At 37.3% G+C, this 20,642-nt stretch overlaps 1 protein-coding gene and 1 long non-coding RNA gene across 4 annotated transcripts in view; one reads left to right on the top strand and one right to left on the bottom strand.

Annotated features, from left to right (window-relative positions):
- Positions 1-778, bottom strand: part of LOC115943039 (uncharacterized) — a 62,743-nt gene extending 61,965 nt beyond the window's left edge. The window contains exons 1-2 of the long non-coding RNA XR_014143523.1: positions 683-778; positions 141-226 (exon numbers count right to left, since the gene is read on the bottom strand). This is a non-coding gene — a long non-coding RNA (uncharacterized LOC115943039). The remainder of the gene's footprint in view (positions 1-140; positions 227-682) is intronic.
- A 59-nt stretch (positions 779-837) lies between these two features.
- The window catches only part of MTX2 (metaxin 2), a 61,519-nt gene continuing 41,714 nt past the window's right edge, over positions 838-20,642 (top strand). The window contains exon 1 of one of the 3 annotated variants that reach the window (XM_031034750.2): positions 838-1,096. In XM_031034750.2, coding sequence (XP_030890610.1) covers positions 1,057-1,096 — 40 coding nt within the window. In that variant the 5' untranslated portion in view covers positions 838-1,056. The remainder of the gene's footprint in view (positions 1,097-20,642) is intronic. The other 2 variants (XM_006739531.3, XM_081814126.1) reach the window with 2 other exon arrangements.

Below are 20,642 nucleotides of genomic sequence, written 5' to 3'. Positions count from 1 at the left end.
TCTAAATTTGTAACATATCCTGATGTTTCCTTAATTGTATGCTTGTATATAAACTGTATAAAAAGCCACTTATGGATTTAATGTCTCCTCCTTTTCCTGCCCCTCTCACCCCCCAAAAGGGAGAAGTATGTGAAACTTACCTTGTTCGGCAAGATGAGCTTCTTTTGGGTGTCCAGAATTGAAGGGCAAACTATCTCTCGGCTTAGGAGCTGCTCATGCCTCCTCTCTGGCAAGCACGTTTGAATAAAGGAATAAACACTAATGTCTGTCCATGGACTAATCAATCTAGCAGTATAGTGAAACAGAGAAAATTCAACGTGGATTTGAATCTGGGCTTCATCATCCTCCCTGAGCAGGCAGTTTAAACTCTCTAAGCCTGTTTCCTTATCCATAAAATGGCGATAACAATACTGACTTTTTGGTTGTTGAGATGACATGAAATAGTGTATACATTTTTAAAAGGAACTGGTATGGTGCGCTTAAAAACATTACTTGCTGGGGTGCCTGGGTGGCTCCCACTGAGGTCCTGATCTCAGGGTTGTGAGATCCAGCTCCGCGCCCGGCGGTGGCCCGGCAGCAGGGAGTCTGCCCTCCCCCCGCTCGGGCTCTGCTCTCAAATAAATAATTCTTAAAAAGGAAAAAAAAAACTTGCTTAGAAAATTCTCGCTTACAGAAAGGATACTGAAAACCTCCAGGATCCCTCTTTCCGCCCCCCAGGCTGGAGCCTAGAGCGGTCGGGAACCAGGCACCCCGCCCCCCAGCCGCGGGGCTGCCGCGAGGAGATTAGGACTCGGGAACCCGCGCGCCAGGGGAGGAGCGCGGCGGTGGCGCCGGCGGAAGCGCTCTCCCTCCACTGTCAGCTACGCCGGAAGTTCCTGGCCAGGCCAGGCGGTAATCTTGGGGTCCTGCCGCTTCCGCAGGCATCCGGGTGGGCTGTGTGAGTCCGAGCCTCAGCCGGGACCACGCCTGGTAGCAGCAGGAGACGCTGGGGTTTCAGAAGAGGACGCTGAGGGCCGTAAGGAGCAGAAACCGCAGGCGCGGGGCCGCCCAGCAGCCATGTCTCTAGTGGCGGAAGCCTTCGTCTCGCAAATCGCAGGTAGGACGCGTGGCTTCGGGCTGCGGGTGGAGGCGGGGGCGGCGCGGGGCAGTCGCGGGGAGCAGCGTGGGGTTTAGGGCTGCAGCTTTGCCTTTTGTGGCATTAGGTGCTGAACCCAGGCCTGGGGATAGAGTCGGGCACGGAGTACCAGCCTCATCTCCCGGATGAGAAAACTGAGGGGGAGACACTTAGCCAAGCTCACACCGCAGGGGCAGTAATAACGTCTTCCTTCTCGAGGGCTTACTTTGTGCAGCTCCGGTTGGGTGCGGAGGGGCTGGGGTGGGTGGAGGAGGCCGTGGGTTGGCATGGGGGGCGTGGCCACAAGGGCCGGGTATTTAAAAGGATTTAGTCTGAGAGTGGGGGTAGCCTCGGTCGTGGGATCTGAAGTTTTGGGTGATTGTCACTAATGAGTTGCGCTTGTTACCTGATGCCATTTAAGGGCCACCGAAGTTCTTGCTTCCTCTCCAAGCAACACAATATTACCGTTTGCTAGATCTCTAGGATTCACCGAAATGTCTTTCAATCTACATATACTTTTTAGAAACACCTTTGATTTGATGGACAGTTACCAGGATAAATGGGTACATTTGAAATAAAGTAGTATTTTGGAAATGAAAGTACTGAATGTGTCATAAGATTTGCCAAAATGTTTTTCATTGCATTGCATTTGTGTGAACATATATTTCTTTTTTTCTTTTTCACTTAAATACATTGTTTTCTGGAAGAGAGAGAAACTCTCACTAGATTACAAGCTTCATGAAAGTAAGGATCTACTTGTTTTGGCCCCCATTGTATCCAGAACACCTATTAGTTGGTGCTCAATAAAAATTTGTGACCTGAATCGTGGGGTGGCTGGGTGATAGACATTGGGGAGGGTATGTGCTATGGTGAGCGCTGTGAATTGTGTAAGACTGTTGAATCACAGACCTGTACCTCTGAAACAAATAATACATTATATGTTTAAAAAAAAAAAAAAAAAGAAGTTAGAAAGGGAAGAATGAAGGGGGGGAAATCGGAGGGGGAGACGAACCATGAGAGAGTATGGACTCTGAGAAACAAACTGAAGGTTCTAGAGGGGAGGGGGTGGGGGGATCGGTTAGCCTGGTGATGGGTATTAAAGAGGGCACGTATTGAATGGAGCACTGGGTGTTATACACAAACAGTCATGGAACACTACATCAAAAAAATAAATAAATAGAAAAAAAAAATTTGTGACCTGAATCAATGAATAATCTTGAGATTTCAAACAATGATTATTTCTATTTTTACTGTTTATGTTAAAAGTGAGATCATTGATTTAATTTCCATTTCTGCTATGTGAAAAAAATCAACCATTTCACATTGTATGCTGATTCTGGTATACTCTACCCATATGTCCCAATGTGTGATTTCTTCTAAAGAAAAAATCATAAATGTCTTTTGATAAACTTTTGATAAGTTTGGACTTTTGTTTCAGTTAGTGAAATTGAAGAATTCCTAGGAATTTCATTTGTGTGCCATCTTGGCTATTTGTAATCTATTACTCTAGAAGGAGGCATTTAAAGATGAATAATTCAATAAATGGTATTGGGACAACTCCAAGTCATAACACCACAAGAATAAATTCCAAATGAATTGAAGATCTAAATGTAAAATAAGGACAAAAACCAAATTGTAATAAAATAATTAGGAGAAAATATAGGAGATAGTTTCAGTAATCTTGGGTAGCAGAGGAGGCCTAAGCAAGATACAGAATCCAAAATCCCTAGGAGAAAAAATTGGCAGATTTGATTGCAGAAAAATTTAAAAAGCTTTATATGATAAAACACATAAGTTTCTATAAAAATTAATGAAAAAGACAACAGGATCAAGAGTAAAGGATAGGAACAGGCAGTTCACAAATGGAGAAATGCAAATGGACAATGAACATATGAAAAGATGCTGTCACTAAAAGTAGATAAAGTTTTCCATTTAGTTAGATGTGCAAAAATGAATATGATAATTTCTAGAACTGACAAGAGTATGGGGGAAAATCTACCCTCAAACTGTTGGTGAGTCTGTAAATGTACTTTTTGAGAACTTAATATAGCAATATTGATTAAAATGCCATCCTTTGACCCAGAAACTTCTCAGGGAATTTTTATCTGATAGAAATAGGAGTACCATTATTTAAAACTATATATAGCAATATTCATTATAGCATTAATTTTAATAGCAAGAAACCAGAAATGTCCTAAATATATGTCAAATTATGGTATGCCCACATTATTACAAATAATAGAAATGAAGAGATACACCTGTTAAACATATTGGCTTGAAATTTATGATTATCTTAAGTAAAAATAAGTTATAGGATGATATATATACTGTATGAACCCATTGTTGTTAAATAAACCCTATGTAAACTTGTATATGTTTATTTAAGCAAAGAAAAACAATATTCAGCTCATTTTAACTAGTAATTTCAGAGTAATAAGGGTAGGGAGTTGATGGAGGGTAGTAGAGGAACTACATTTCTGAATTGTTCGAATTGTTATAGTGAGAATATTTTACTTATAATTTAAAATTTTAAAAGATTGTATTTGGGCAAGCAGTGAAATAAGGGGTGGCTAAAATAACAATTTATATGAAACATTGTGTTTGACTTAAAAGTGACTTGTAAGGGTGACTCAGATCAAGCAGCTATGCAGAGTATTTTATTTATGGCAATAATTTGATTTTCTTGGAAGATGTCAACCTCAAAAGATTAGAGATACATATCTATATACTCCTATTATAAATACAATAATTGTGAATCGGTTTTTGTAGTTGAGTGCTCTCATTTTTAGTGTATTGCTTATTATTTTTCCTTTCAGTGGTGCTCTAATTTTTAGTGTTTGCTTATTATTCTTCCTTTCAGTGGGTGTGAGCCAACACACTGATTCTTCTTTTAGAAACATTTAAAGGCGGGGCGCCTGGGTGGCTCAGTCAGTGTCTGCCCTCGGCTCAGGTCATGATCCCTGGGTCCTGGGATCTAGTCCTGCATCGGGCTCCCTGCTCAGTGGGAAGCCTGCTTCTCGCTCTCTCATTCCCCCTCCTTTTGTTCCCTCTCTTGCTGTGTCTCTCTCTGTCAAATAAGTAAATAAAATATTTAAAGAAAAAACATTTAATTTAAAGTCGTCTTACATCTATCTGTGATAATCTTTTTTTTTTTTAAAGATTTTATTTATTTATTTGAGAGAGAGAGAGAGAGAAACAGCATGAGAGGGGAGAGGGTCAGAGGGAGAAGCAGGCTCCCCGCTGAGCCGGGAGCCCGATGTGGGACTCGATCCCAGGACTCTGGGACCATGACCTGAGCCGAAGGCAGTTGCTTAACCAACTGAGCCACCCAGGCGCCCTTGAGAGCCTTATTCTTAAGGCATCTTTTTGGAAGACTTCTCTGAACTCCCCAACTTAAGTGAACCGTTTTTGTCTCTTTACTACCAGTGTATTCTCCACCAAAATCCTGCAGTTCTTATTCCTTACAATTGTACCTTAGTGTTACTCTCTTTAGCTCCACCACTGTTACCTTAGTTCAGGACTTTGTCCTTTCTCACTTGGATTACTGTAGTAGTGTCTGAATTGGTTTCCATGTTTCTAGTCTGTCCTCCTTCCAATACAGTCTCCACACTACAAGCTTCAGTGGGGTTTTGTTTATGTTATTTTATTGTTATTTTCCTAAAATGCAAATGTGATTCCTCTCTTCATTAGTTTGGAACTGTCATATGGCATATAAGACCTGCCATAAGTTAGTCCATCTCTTCAGCCTCATCTCTTGTCACTCTTAAATTCTCACCTTTCTAAACTATTTGTAGAGTTCATCTTTGGCACATACTGTCCTCTGCCTGAAATGTCCGCTTTGCTTGGATAACTCTTGTTTGTCTTTAAGACTGGGCACATTTTAACCTGTAAGTCTCTCTTAACATTTTTTCCTGTCAAATGAGAACTGGTTCTTTTTCTCTTATTTTCTGATAATAATTATGATACATGGCCATTGTAGACAATGAAGTAATCCAAAAGAATCTGAAGAATAAAATAACAATCACCTAAAATCATAACACCTAGATTAAGACTTTAAAGTTTCACCATCATCATTAAAACTTTGGTGAGCAGAGCTTATCTTGTTCTCTGCCCCTAAATTAAGAAAACAAACAAACACAACAACACATAATATAAAACGTACATACTTTTTTATAACCTATTTTGTTGTATAACATTGAGATGTGTTTCCTTGTCTAATGGAATTACACATCATCATTTTCAGTGGCTATACAGTATTTCATTGTAATGAAAAAATCATTATCTAGTCTTATTTTGGTAGGTATTTAGTGTGTTATATTAGTTCAACCAGAGAAGCAGAAACTGTAGGATCTTGATCTCTAGCTCTAGCTTTGGCTCTTGCTCTAGCTTTGTATCTATGTCTACACACATATGCATGCACACACATACACAAGGAATCGGCTTGTGCTGTTGTGGGGGTTGGCCAACCAAGGACCATGTTCATAAAGTAGGCAGCCAGGAAGGGGGGATTCAGGAGGAAGAAAAGGCACATGCAGCAGGTGCTGCTTGCAGCGTATGAACTCATAGGCCCTCTGTTAAAAGACTTCCAGCAAATTAAATCCGGCACACCCAGGATAATTTCCCTTTAGATGAATGTAAAGTCAACTGATTAGGGACTTCATTTATATCAGCAAAATCCCTTTACAGCAGCACCTAAATTAGTGTTTGGGTAACTGGGAGAAGGTGTTTATATGCTACACAATGGCTGTTGCTTCTCTTTTGTCCTCCCAGAGCCTGCTGGAGAATGTCCTTTGTAGTTGACTGTAGTCAGAAACAGTAGAAAGGGAATTCTGGCAACTGTAGTTCCATCAAGCAAGTTGATGTATCCTAAAGCCATCACTGGTATATATTATTTTTCTCTGATGTGAACAGTGCTTTCATAAACATATTTGTGTATCTACTGAGTAGTTTCTTTGGATAAATTTCTTAAAGTGGAAGAGGATTTTGAATTGTTCTTGTCATTTAATAATATGGAAAGGAAGGGTAAATTATGATTTTGAATTTGAATTTTGAATTTTCTTAATTTTTAATTTTTGCATTAATAACTTGGATCTTTAGGTGATATGCTTGATTTAAAACTTTAGAAGAGGGATAAAAATAATCCTGAATATTGAATCATTTTCAAAATTTTTTATAACAGCCTGTGTATTTTAAATTTTCATTTGCTTGTTTTTGTTTTTGTTTTGTTTTTTAATGGCAAGATTTTCCAGTACATTACCTGAGGTTTTTATTTTTCTTTTTAATTTTTTACTGTCACTGGGGTATATATCCTGGGGGAAGGTGGAGTATCCCCATTTGGGTTATGTGAGCACATTTGGAGCAGTCACTGTAGCCAAAAGGATGGAGTACTGTGATGGACGAGCCTGACTCCCTTGCTTATCCCTGTGCTAGGAGTGGCTCCAGGCTTTAGGGTTCCCCAGAGCCACCAGATACACATAAAAGGAGAGAGAGGTGCTGAACACTAAACAGTAGAAATCTCCCACAGTGTCAATCACTTTTTTTTTTTTTAAGATTTTATTTTTAAGTAATCTCTACCCCCAACGTAGGGCTTGAACTTCCAACCCCTGAGATCAAGAGTCACATGCTCCAGGGACTGAGCCAGCCCAGTGCCCTATCAATGACTTCGTTCACCTTGCTTTTACACTTCCAATGGACTTTGGAGTAAGTCAGATCTGGCTGCTTACTAAATGTGTGACCTTGGGCAAATTACTTCCCTTTTTAAGCTTTAGGTTTTTTATTTGGAAAATAGTGAAGATAATTTTATATTTTTTAAAGGTGATGAGAAAAGGTAATGTTGCTTAGCCTTGTGTCTGATACACTGTAAATGCTCCATAAGTGTTCATTAATTTCGTTTTTAGCTGTTTACCTGTTAGTTTTTCTCTTTTACCAGATTTTGCCTCTAAGGATTGGTGGTCTGTTTTTCAGACATTGCCAAAATGTTTTAGCCTTAAAAACTTAGCTGATAATTATCTAGTTACTGATAATAAGAGTAAGCATCCCTTTTTGAGCCACTGTCCTAGATGATTTAGATAGATAATTGCTAATATTAACAATTTGATCCTGTTTGATAGATATTATTCTTGTTTTATAGATGGAAATTGAAGCTCCTTAGGTAATAGAATATAAAAGTTAGGAACCGGGCCATAGGAGTAAGACAGAACTGAGTTCTAAGCTCAGCTCTGCCTCTTGTTCTGTGATTTTTTTTTTTTATTTTTTTACTGTTATGTTAATCATCATACATTACATCATTAGTTTTTAATGTAGTGTCCCATGTTGTTCTGTGATTTTGGGCAGACTTTCCTGGGCCACAGTTTCCTTACAAAATTTGTAAAAGGGCATAAGATGTTTTATAACATATATTAAGCATCCTGTTTTACAGTGGTACATGGTAGATTCTGTTACCACTTTTATTGCCTGAGAGCCTTTGAGGATATTATATTTGTAATGTTATCCTTTTGCTGTTTTGGACAGCATGTTGTCCAAAGTGTCTTTATTTCTAGTAACCCTATATCATCTTTCTGAATGACCTTATTACTTCACCAGTGCCTTGCTATATTTTAAGCATATCAGTTAATTTCATCATACTGTAATTATTAATCTTTTGAAATCAGTACAATATCTGTTCTGTTCTTTATTTGGAAGCTCAGTAAACTATATAAGGGCTAAAAAAAGACTTGCAGTATTTCATTTATCTCATTGTGGGCATGTGGGTGCTTAATTATTTAAATTTATTAATAACTTCATTCTAGCAGTAGCATTAATTTATATTATGATCTGGAAAAGTAGTTTTATGGGTTCCATGGAACCCATATGTAAGCATCTTGAAAGTAAGTATTATCAAAACAGGCATGTTTACAACAGTTTGTTTTTATATCATCAATAAAGTATTTTCTATTTCATCCCTCTTCCACGTAAGTACTAGGAAATGTGGACTTTATTTATTTATTTTTTTAGAGAGAGAATTTTATTTATTTATTTAAGAAAGAGAGCGTGGGGGTGGGAGAGGGCGGGGCAGAGGGAAACGGAGAGAGAGAGAGAGAATCTTAAGCAGTCTCAAGCTTAGCACAGAGCCCGGCTTGGGGCTCAGTCTCACAATCCTGAAATCATGACCTGAGCCGAAATCAAGAGTCAGCCATTTAACAGATTGAGCCAGCCAGGTGCCCTGGAAATGTGGACTTTAAAAGCAGTTTGGAAGGGTACTAGAAGCTCAAAGAAGTGGAAAACATAGTTTAAAAGTCCTTTGTAAAATTGAAGTGATGCTATTGCTCACAAGGCTTACTGAGAATGCAGAAAGTGATAAAGCTATTATATCTGATAGTCAAAGCTCTCATATCCACATGCCTGACTATCTAATGATGATGGTTGTAGCAGATAATTGAAAAAATACAGTGCATTCAATTCTTTTATTTGTGAAGATAAAGATATATTGTTAGTTTTACTTAGTATTCTGAGGATTCTCCAGGATTGAGGAAGGCACTGAGGAATTATTGAGAAGTTATTGAACTGGCCATCACATTTCAGAGACTCTTCTTTCATTCATATTAGTCATGTGAATAGTCTCATACTGTAGTGCTTATCACCTGGCACATGTGAAGGGGATATTGAAGGGGCAGATGGAAAAGCAAAGCAAAGACAAAATAGGTTCTACTTCAGAGTAGAGGCAAAGTACAATTTATTGAGAGCAATGTGGCTTATTTTATTTTATCATACTTACATTCATGAATAGGTTGGAAACCAAATTCTCAGAGGCAGTGTTTTGTTGCCTTTTAGAAAACTTTGATATGATGTTAAGATCTTGAAGTAAGTTCATAGTTAATCATAAGGTGAGTTTTAATTTTCTTGTATGCTTTATTAACATTCCATACTCTGAAATTACATGATTTTTAGTTTTTAATTTAAAAGATTTGGTGATGGGTACCCCATAAAGATTTGCTAGTCTTATTTCTGTGAGGACTTTTGAGTCATTAACGTTAGCTCAAGCCCTCCATATTTGAGTGAAAATTGAAAGAAAATATCATCAAACTTTTTAACAGTTTTCGACATTTTTGAAATTTCTTGATAAGCAGTTATCAGATGGACCGAAGATACCAAATGGAGATGAGATATTAAATTCAGGCTTCTCATTTTTTGTTCAAAGACAAATTATAATATTCAACAAATCCAGTTACAGACATTTATGTGTAGAAGTATTTGCCTTGCCAGTAAGAGAAATGCATGTTTTAATTTTTTATTGCTTTGTAAATGATCCTCTATTCTTGAACACTTTTCTTATTTTTGTACGCTCTATAAATGAATCATGGTTTTGAACTTTTCTACATCAGTAATAAAAATGAATTTTGATTGGTTTGTGATAAAGAGGGTTCTTTTCATAAAAACAATCATTTTGTCATGGCAGTTCCCATTAACTGTAACTGCGTTAGCAAAATAGAAACCGTAAAAAGCGTTTCATTGTGCTTATACACTTAGCTATGTTTTTGTGCTGATTGTATATTTTTATCTTTATGAACTTTTATGCCAAAGAGGTTTCTTCATGACTTAATCTGCATTTGGATTCTCAGAAAAGTTTGTTGGGTATATTTATCCCAGGGGATGTAGTATCCTTAGATATTGTCATGGAATTGCCCCCATGTCATATTCCATTACCTGGACAAACTAGAGCACTGACTAGAACTTCATACAAATAAATTGTATCATTTATTAGATGGGAAGAGGGCCATAATTACTCCAGCATTTATTTCTGTAAGCTAATATTGGCAGCTGGTGCTTTAATGATCTGGCCTTTTGTTAACCTCCTTTTCTTTTGATTATTAGCCTTTACATTATAGGGGAATGTTTGGCATCATGAATGATAAGCTTCTGATTTTTTTATTGTATAAATTAAAAAAGATTGTATGTTAATAAGAATGTAAAAGTAAAAGCTACTTTCTTTTTTTATTAGACATTGTTATAATTTTAATTTTTACTATCCATCAGTTTAACATCCTAGTTTGGCTAGTGGATGAGAATTGGTTATGTAATGTTAACTATATTTGTGGTAATTTATATTTATTTTTTAGTTGAGATTGTGAATTCTTTTTTTTTGAGATTGTGAATTATACTTTAAAAAAAATATATTTATTTACTTGAGAGAGAGAGAGAAAGCAAGCACAAGCATGTGGGGGGAAGGGTAGAGGGAAAGGAAGAAGTAGACTCCCCACTGAGCAGGGAGCCTGACCTGGGGCTCCATCCCAGGACCCTGAGATCTTGACCTGAGCCGAAGGCAGATGCTTAACTGACTGAGCCACCAAGGTGCCCCAAGATTGTGAATTATTCTTGATGTATTTTCTTCTTAAACAGATTTCTCCTTCTTGCCATATATACTTGTATTGATTTTCCCATACTGTCATTTTGTGGCTGTTTGGAGAAAGTAAAGTAATTTTAATATTAAATATTTTGAAAGAATATTAAATATTCTTCATTTTTAGAAATGATAGAGTGCAGTTTAAAGACACATATAAAGTATGTTTCATTATTTACTGTTTTGGAGTATCTTTGTATCATAGGTAAATGGCTTTACCTGTCTGCTTTTTACAAAAAGATTATAGTAAGCTTTGAGTTTAGCTAGCATAATTACATCAATTTTTTCTTGGATTATTTTTTTTCTCATTTCTTGAATAATGTAGCAGAGTTTCTGATGGAGGTAAGCCATTGTAGTCACTGGGTTCCAAATTCTGGGGACTGGAGGTCAGGGAGCCAAGATGTGGCCAGGAAGTTGGAGAGTGAGATATCACGAAGGTAAATTTCAAGTAATGAGTTAATAAAATGGCACTGACTAGAGGGAGGGTGGAAATGTCAAAATCTATGCCTGAAGCAGTGAATGGAATTTATAAATGTAACATGGTCAGGAGTCAGCTTGGTAACTGATTTAATTCTGAGGCTTCATTCAGATGGATTAATATTTAATTCTGTCTTTAATGATAGATCTGTAACTAATAGTAACTATCAAAACTGTAACTGTTCAGTTACTATTGTAGTATACAAATCACACCACAATTTAGGGATGTAAAGCAGCCATTTTATTATATTCATGGATCCTGTGGGTCAGTTCAGACAGATCACAGGAGAGATGGCTTGTTTCTACCTCACAATGTTTGGATCCTCACCTGGAAAGACTCAAAGGCTAGGGGTCCAACAATAGTGGGCTGGAAACATCTGGAAGCATCTTCACTCACATGTCTAAGAATTGCTGACAAGGAACTCAGCTGTGGTGGTTTTCTGGAATATTTATACATGGCCTCTCCATGTGGCCTGGGCTTCCTTGGAGCCTGGGAGCCTCAGAGTAGTCAGTCATTTTACTCAATGCTCCAAAGGCATTTGTTCAAGTTACCAAAGGAGAAGATGCATCACCTTTTATGACCTTGCCTTGGAAGTCTTGAAGCATCACTTCTGCTATATTCTGTCTGTCACACCAGAGTTACAAGTCTGCCCAGATTCAAGGGGAGGGGATTTAACTTCACCTCTTTTTTTTTTTTTTAAAGATTTTATTTATTTATTTGACAGAGAGAGATAGTGAGAGAGGGAACACAAGCAGGGGGAGTGGGAGAGGGAGAAGCAGGCTCCCCGCCAAGCAGGTAGCCCGATGCGGGGCTCGATCCCAGGACCCTCGGATCATGACCTGAGCCGAAGGCAGACGCTAACGACTGAGCTACCCAGGCGCCCCAACTTCACCTCTTGATGGGCGGATGGGGTAGGTGGGTTGTTGGTGAGGTTCTAGAAGAGTTTGTAGCACAGGTTATACTGTTGTGGCCATTTTTAAGAATGAAATATGCCACAGTGGACAATGTGGTAATACACTGGTGCAGAGGGGTCAGCTGAGTCTGTTTTAATTAGATCTGGGAACGGACTAGTCCCATTCATACAGGTTCTAAAACAAGATGGGGTGGATGAGAGGTGGGTGTGGGTAGAGTGGTGTGTAAAATGGTAGGGTGTTATTGCACATTACAGTCAGTTATCTGTGGAGCTTTCTAAAACAAGCCATGCTTGTATTACATGGCATATCTCAAACCTCATGCACGCACTTGCACACATGTTCCCTTTTTTCTCACCAAAGGCTCGTTATATGTGAAGGTTGAGGGCAGCTCTAGGGCAATTTTTAGGTATATTTTTAAAACACTTCATAGATGATTGGACTGTGCACCTCTTGTTAGGAACCATTAAACAATTTGGAGAGAAAGTGAGTTTATGAGTTTCCACTGTTGAATTTAGTACATATTATTGAGATGTAATCATTCCTTAATTTGCTTTGATGGTTTTATTTCCAGTTATAGCAACTTTTTGCTGTCAGGTATCTTTCAGGCTTTAGATAGCAAAAGACTTGCTTGATTCCTACAGAATATATTTATTTGTTAGACTGAGTACCTAATTTGCACCAGGTCCTCCGCTAGGTGCTGAGTTACCTAGAATAGTAAAACAATTCTTGCCTTTGAGGAACTTAACATTCTTATGTAGGACACATCCATTGAAATGGATAATTTCAATATAAAGTGGTGTGTTGCTTAATAGAAATGGTAATTTAGGAAGTCTTTACTGAGCATGTTTTGTCCCTTCTCAAACTGAATTGGGGTGTTAGATTTTTAGTAAACATCTCAGCTCCTCTCCCTGCCCCTCACCTTCTGTTTGGCACACTTCTGATTATATTTTGGACCCAGTTCAGATTTTATCTCTTGTGAATTCTTTCTTGTCTTCCTCAGGCAGAATATGTACTTTTGGTTTGACACTTCTGTTAGTATTAATTATTGATATATTCTGTAAGCTAGAAATTGTAATAAAGCACTTACATGATTTAGGTAATATTTCCCCTTTTTACAGATGAATATTACAGGTAATATTTCCCCTTTTTACATAATTGAGGCAAGAATAGGTTAAGCAACTTGGTCAAGATCACTCAGATAATAAGCTGTAGAGTTGGGAGGGGAACTCAGATATGTCTGACTTTAAGACCTATGTTTTTCTCTACCACCTGTATTATTGTATTTTAAACTTTTTAAAAAAATATTTATTTATTTTAGAAGCGGGTAGAGAGAGAGAGCACATCTGTGCACACGGAAGGGGGAAGGGGAGGGGCAAAGTGGGAGGGAGAGGGACAAGCTGACTCTGAGCTGAGCGTGGAGCCCATCACAGGGCTTGATCTCAGGACCCTGATATCATGACCTGAGCTGAAACCAGGGGTCGGATGCTTAACTGACTGAGCCACGCAGGTGCCCCTCACTCATTGTATTCTAAGTGGTTATATGTATCTCAGTCACCTGTTCTCCCCCCAAACCCCTCATGCTCTCTTACCCACTCAACAAAGTTAGATCCTAGAGAGCAATGATAGTTTTATATTCATATTTGTCTTTTTATCATATTTTGGTAGTTTGGTAGTTTATAAAAACCTATGTTTAGTTAAATGCCTTTAGTATGTATTTTCCCTATGTCTCTGAGGATTTTCTACCTTTTTGCTCTTACTCATGAAGGATTCTGTGACGGTTGGGCTATGTTATCTTGTTTCTTGTTTTTTTGTTGTTTGTTTTGTTTTTTGTTTTTGTTCTTGGGGAATCTTGCAGTTTTGCCAAGATTTTAGGAGGTATGACGACGCATTAAATCCATTGTAGGATCATTTGTTTCATGGCTAGCTGGGAGGAGTGAGGAAGGCTGAATGGAAAGGGGGTGGCAAGGAATGGTCACCTAGCTTGATGTGAGAGACTGAGTATATGTAGAGTACTGAGAGTAGTGAGCACATAGTAGATATTTAAAAACATAGGTCCTGTTACTACAGTGATTGTGTTTGATTTAAAGTAGTGGGAGAATTGCTCCTTAGTTTGAGAGACATCTATTTTCCATTTTCTAGGATTAGATTTGGAGAACTATTACACCTTAAATATTAACATCGTTAACAATTTTGAGGTCTGATATTTGTGTGGGGCTGTTTGTCTTCTCTGGGTTTTTTTGGCCAGAAATTGCACTTTTCATCATAATCAGCTGTTTTTGTATAGTTCTGCTGTTGATCTAATATTCATCTCCATTTCTGAGAAAAGTTCAGACGCGGTGTCATTGTTTATTCTTTATGAATTTTACCATTTTTTAAAAGAGAATTCAATTTTGAGTCCTGGCTACCAGGTTCATATCCATAATCACATGTAGTTGGCCTGCTTTTAATTGGAAATTAATGAAAAATGGCTGATTATTTTTATAATGTGACAAAGTCTAAACATGACCATTTGGGAAGATGATGTGTACTTACTAAGAAAGAATGGAAGGTTTTAGATTCAACTTGTATCCACTTTAGCCTCAATTATTGGCTTGTTGATGCTGTGAATTAGTTTTCTTGACCCTTGTTAACCTCCAGAAGTTTGTTAGTTTTATGAAATTGATCCTTTTTGAAATTGATCTCCAGTTTCACATAGATAGGTTTAGATGGCTCATGTTCAAGCCTCATAATGACTAACTTAATTTTACTTTCCTTATTTATTACATCTAATGGAAAAACTATCATTTAACCACCTTGGTTCCAAAATAAGTGAGGTCTCGATTCATTAATCTTAAAGGCTTACTCTGGAACACTATATAAAATTGCAACATGTCACTAAGGCATGTTTTAAAACATGGCTTTAAGCCATATGTGCAAATATTTAAGTAGAATAAGATGGACAAAAATCTTCTTGAATAAATTAAACCACACAGGTCCTCACTACCACATTCCCTGAGGCAAATGAATGAAAGAGGTGAAAAGAACTTAATCTTCTATCAGGTGTATTCTGTGTCCCAGGGACAGTCTTTTTTTGTGGTATTTACAGACCATCTGCATCAGATTTACTGGGAGTTCTTGTGGCATGTTTGGATTCTTGGTCCTCATCTCTACAGTATCAGAATCTCAGAGGTTAGGGTTTGGTGGAAATACATAATTTTACGAAGTTCCACAGATGATTCTTACTAAGGGTTGAGAACTACTGTTGTAGGATGATTATAATTGCTTTAATTTAATAATTAATTATTACCCAAGAATGTTTATTTGTGGGCTGTGTAAGAGGTTAGCTGAAACAGCTGTATGTTCACTGACTGGAGCCAGGCTACCTGGGTTCAGACCCTGGCCCTTGTTACTTTCTAATACTGTGACTTTGAGCAAATTACTTATGCTTGTGCCTCAGTTTTCTTACTCTAAAATAGGGATAATAATAATAGTGTCTACCTCATAAAGTTGTGAGATAGTTAACATGTCAAGCACTTAAGGGCACAATAAACACAGTAAGAATGTTTAAATTTTCATGTACCTCAACTTTATTGAGGTATAGTTTACATATGCTTTTAAAGTATGCAATTCATCGATTTTTTAGGATATTTACATAGTTGTGATTATTACCACAAACTGTAGAACATTTCCATCATTCCAAAAAGAAATCCCTTGCCCATTTACAGTCACTTCTATTCCCAGCCTGAAACAACCGTTAATCTACTTTCTATCTCTGTAGATTTGCCTGTTCTGACATTCCATATAAATGGAATAATGCAATTTGTTTTCTTTAGCGACTGGCTTCTTTCACTGGGCATAATGCTTTTGAAGTTAATACTTGGTTCCTTTTATTGCCACATGCTATTCTATTGTATGGATATACCACATTTTGTTCATCCATTCATCAGAAGTTGGTCATTTGGGTTGTTTCCACTTTTTGACTATTGTTAAAATGCTGGTGTGAACATTCATGTACAAGTCTTCCCATGGATATGTTTTTTTCATTTCTCCTGGGTGAATACCTAGGAGTAGAATTGCTGAGTCATATGGTAATTCTGTGTTTAGCATTTTGAGAAACTGCCAACCTTTTTATATTCCTACCAGCAGTGTGTGAGTTCCAAATTCTCTACATCCTTTAAACATTTTTAAATTTCTGTCTTGTTGATGATAGCCGTTCTGTGGGTGTGAAGTAGTATCTCATTATTGTGGTTTTGACTTCCATTTCTCTAATGACTAATAATATTGAATATGTTTTCATGTGCTTGTTGGTTATTCATATATCTCCTTTGGATAAAAGTCTGTTCAAATCCTGTGCCCGTTAAAAATTGTGTTAGTTTTCTTCAATTATTGAGTTGTAATAGCTTTTTATGTATTCTGGATATAAGATTTATGAGTCTTGGGGAATCTTAGCTGTCATCACCATTATCATTATCTACCTAGATAGAAGTTTAGGTAGTGTTTGACGGAAGGAGATAGATTCTCTTTATTTTCTAGTTTCATTGGGGCCTAATGTTGTGAAGGGGAAGCTCTGCCCTCTACTACTATTCTTGAATTTTCAATTTGTTTGTTTTCTGTCCTCTGCTTTCTGAATGACAGGTTATTAGAACTCATTTGCCTTGCTTAGGAATTCTACTCTATCATTCATTCATGTGCCCTCACTTTGGGTCATTTTAATTGCCCCTATAAAAGGGATCCCAGAGTGTTCCTTAGCTCCTTACACCATGTGAGAACAGAAGGCAGAGACTCAGAAGAGGACCTTCACCAGAACCTGACCATGCTGGCATCCTGATCTTGGACTTCCAGCCTCCAGAACTGTGAGAAAGAAGTTTCTGTTGTTTATAAGCCACCCAGTTGTGGTATTTTGTTATTGCAGCCCAAATGGACTAAGACAGTAGCCTTACCACCATGTTATAGAAAGCTTACCTGCCAGTGTTTTTAGGTTTATGGAAGTGACACCATGACACTGCACTTCCAACATGAGCCATTTTCTGACATGAACATTGATCTCTGACTATTGAGGTGATGGGAGAATGGTTTTAAACTCTTTTTGTGGTAAGAGTCACTTCCTGCTTATACATTCTGTGTATTATCTTTAAACATCCCCTATGAAACAGCTCAGGGGACATTGCTATTTAATACTTCCTTGGTTAGTATTTTCTTGGATACAGGGTTATCTTTGAATTGTCCTATACTATAGTCTGCAGGTTGAATTGCTTTAAATCTAACACATAGTTCTTAAAATTCTAGTTTTGATAAAGTTCCATGTCATCAAACTGAAAGTCTAGACATCTTAGAAATCTATTTTAAATGAAAGCTTTATGTCATAACTGCCTAAAACTTGATAGTTGTCTGTGTTGCTATCATGGAGATCATCAGCATAGTAATTATGTCAAACTAGTAAACTTACTTCCTTCTTTTCTCTTTGTGTCTTGCAGTAACTTGTCCATGTTTGTGAGCTGCCAAATGCTTTTCGAATATTTTGTTATCTCAGTAGTATTTGCATTTATACCTTTGGCAGAAAGCCACCCAAATTTGGAGATAGGTTATACGTGTTTCTTACTCCTTTTGTATAACACTGTCTAAATAGTCTTAGGAAGCTGAAGAGATGACATCTGTGAGCTTTTGGAATCTAGTTGCCTAAGGATAAACTGGGTTTGACTTCATTAGTGCACAAATGATAGGGTTGTGTAGAGTTATTATAGCATTAATCAATTTGATGGATTGGAAATATGACAGTACTGAAACAGCATGTAATATTAGTGCCTATTATTCTACAAATTATGTCTTCATCTACATTCATATGCCAGAAGAGTCATGTTGTGCATTAAGAATGCAGAACTTAAAAAACAACAACAGAGGGCACTTCTTTCCATGGCCCTTCCCTTGTCCACTTAGATTAGATCATCAAGAAATAGACTTTGGAATTAAACTTGTTTATTAGGTCATAGCACTTTCATACTGTGGAATACTCTGTATTGAATGGCATAGATAGATTATCTGCCCCTAGAATGACCCAACTTGATACTTGACAGAATATTGCAGGTAAAATGTAGCATGTGTAAGAGACGTAGGCATATATATATATATGTGAATTTATGGGCCAGTAGTTATTTCTCTATAAGTTATAATTGACTAGTAGTAGATTTTTTGTTGTTGTTATATTGTTTTGGTTGATAAAGCTTAAAAATAGTGGGTACCTTAAAGATAATCAAGTGAGAAGCAAATATGTATTTTTGGGGGCTGTGGATATTGTTTTACCCTGTGTTGTATTTCTAACACTAATTTATTAATTTATGCTTTTGTTTATTTTATCTTACAGCTTTCAAAAGTCCAAGAGTATCCTCTCTCTTTTTGAAATTTTTATTTATTTATTTTATTTTTAAAAAAGATTTATCCATTTATTTGAGAGAGAGAGATAGCGTACATGCACCAGTAGGGGGAAGGACATGGGGAGAGAACCTTCAAGCAGACTCCCTGTTGAGCACAGAGCCCCACATGTATCACGACCCATGAGAAGATCATGATCTGAGCTGAAACCAAGAGTCGGTCGCTTAACCGACTGAGCCACTCAGGCGCCCCCCTCTTTTTTTTTTTTAAAGGTTTTTATTTATTTGAGAGAGAGAGCATGGGGGGAGGAGGGTCAGAGGGAAAAGCAGACTCCCCGCTGAGCAGGGACCCTGGTGTGGAACTTCAGGATCATGACCTGAGCCGAAGGCAGTCGCTTAACAAACTGAGCCATCCAGGCGCTCCCCCTGCCCTTTTTTAAAAATTTTGTTCTTCTCCAACATAAATTCTTAACAGGAGTGGAGAAAATGTCTTTGAAAAATTTAAAAACACTCATTTGGTTAAAAAAACTCCCATTCCATTGAAGACTGAAACTTTAGGAGGTGTGTCCTTTGCTTCTGGTAAAAAAGACACTAAATGTGAAATAACCATGGCAATTTTGCCTCTGCAGAATTGGAAAATAGGTAAAAGGCTAAGTAGGTAAAAGACTTTTAACAAAGTTTGTTGTATAGAAAATTAGCTATGATGTGCTCTGATATTTGTTTTATTTCTAGATGTTCTTTTATTTATATCTATAAAATAGGAATATGTTTTTTCTTTATAAAAATAATAAAAACTTTCATGGGTCTTTTGCTAAGGACTAAGAAGTCATTCTAATTTGAGATAATGAATTAATGTCGGTCACTAAGTACCTTAGAGTAAGTTATTGCTGTGTTATGAAAATGATGTAGTAGTTTTTTATTATGAAGGAGTTTCTGAAAGGTGGATAGTTTACTTTGAAACTCTTGAAATAAAGATATTAGCTTTAAATGATACTTAGACAAAAAAATTAAATCTAGCTTAATTTGTATTTTATATTTTAACATATATTACTGTAAATGCCACATTCAGTTTAGAGCAGTTGAGAAGCCAAGTCTTTAATAAGTAAGGTCTCAGGACCGTAGGATTTTTCACATTCTAGGGACTTACTGCTGAGAAAGATAAAATATTGACATAATAATAGAACAGAGTGGAAAGTAATATAAGACAAGTACAAACTGCTATGGACAGTATAGATAAAAGAGAAATTAAATTTGTTCAGTTCAAAAGCCTTCTTCATGTAGGTGGCATTTAACCTTGGTGTTGAAAAAGGTATAGGATTTGGGTATGTGGTGGTGCAGGGAGTATTCTGGACAGAGGGGAAAAAGTTGAGCAAAGTCACAAAGGTGAGAAAGTATGAAGTATATAGGGGAAATTTTAGGTACTCTGGTAGGATAGGAGGGTCTTGTTGTATTCCCCCCTACCCCGCATTAATTTGTGTGTATTCTTTCCAACCTTTTCTCATAGTCAAAAAAGATGATTTCACTAGAATAGAGGAGGACTCATCTTTGTTCAAGGGTATATGAACGGCTGGGTTCCCTGCTAAAATGTCAAATAAGTAGTTATTTAATTAGAGCAGTGTTTTTCAAAGTGGAGTGGGGTGTATACCCCCTGTGGACATAAGACAGTCCTTTGAAGTATAGGAAGAAAGTATTGGAGCTTGGACTTCAATTTATTTTTTAACTCTAATTTCTTTTTTCATATATGCTTTATAATGTGCATGATTTGTTGGCTTAGGAGTATTGACCATGTGATATCTAAATCTATTTGAGTATGAATGCTCAAATCTTTTATTGATGGGGACGTTTTTAAAAAGTGGTGGTGCCTGGGTTAGAGGTGTAGGCTGTGGAAAGGGGAGTACTGAGATGACACGTCAGATAACTGAAGGCCTTGGGTTAGTCTTAGGAGGGCTACAACAGTAATATCAAGTGGGAACTAGTTTATGGAATTAGATTCTGCCAACTATTTAGGCAGCTGTTTGGTGTTTTTATATTTGTGTTTTTGGTTGTAGTATAAAAGTTTTCCTGGTCAAGTTTCCCTTTTTTGGCCATGTTGTGTAATTTCTTTATCTTCTCTGCTGCATTGTTAGCCTAAACAGTACAGAGTTAATAATGGTACTGATAGTGGTAATAATAACATTTATTCAGCCAACATTTACTGATTAGGTACTAAGTTCTGGGGATGAAGTGGTAAGCAAAGATCAGAAAGGAACACTGGATTCATGATGTTTATGTTCCATTAGGAGAGATAATCAGTCCTCAAATCAGTGTAAAACTGTTGTCTGTGGTAAGTGGTACAAAGGACAGTGCGTGCTGTCAAGCTTGTAAAGAGAGTATTTGAACTATTCAGGGAGGGTCAATAAAGGCTGCCCCGAGGACA

The sequence above is a fragment of the Leptonychotes weddellii genome, chromosome 3 (genome assembly GCF_054177405.1).
Source record: "Leptonychotes weddellii isolate Sample4059 chromosome 3, ASM5417740v2, whole genome shotgun sequence".
Lineage (NCBI taxonomy): Eukaryota > Metazoa > Chordata > Mammalia > Carnivora > Phocidae > Leptonychotes > Leptonychotes weddellii.
The sequence above is the reverse complement of the archived record's forward strand: the minus strand, read 5'-3'. Positions and strand labels throughout refer to the sequence as shown.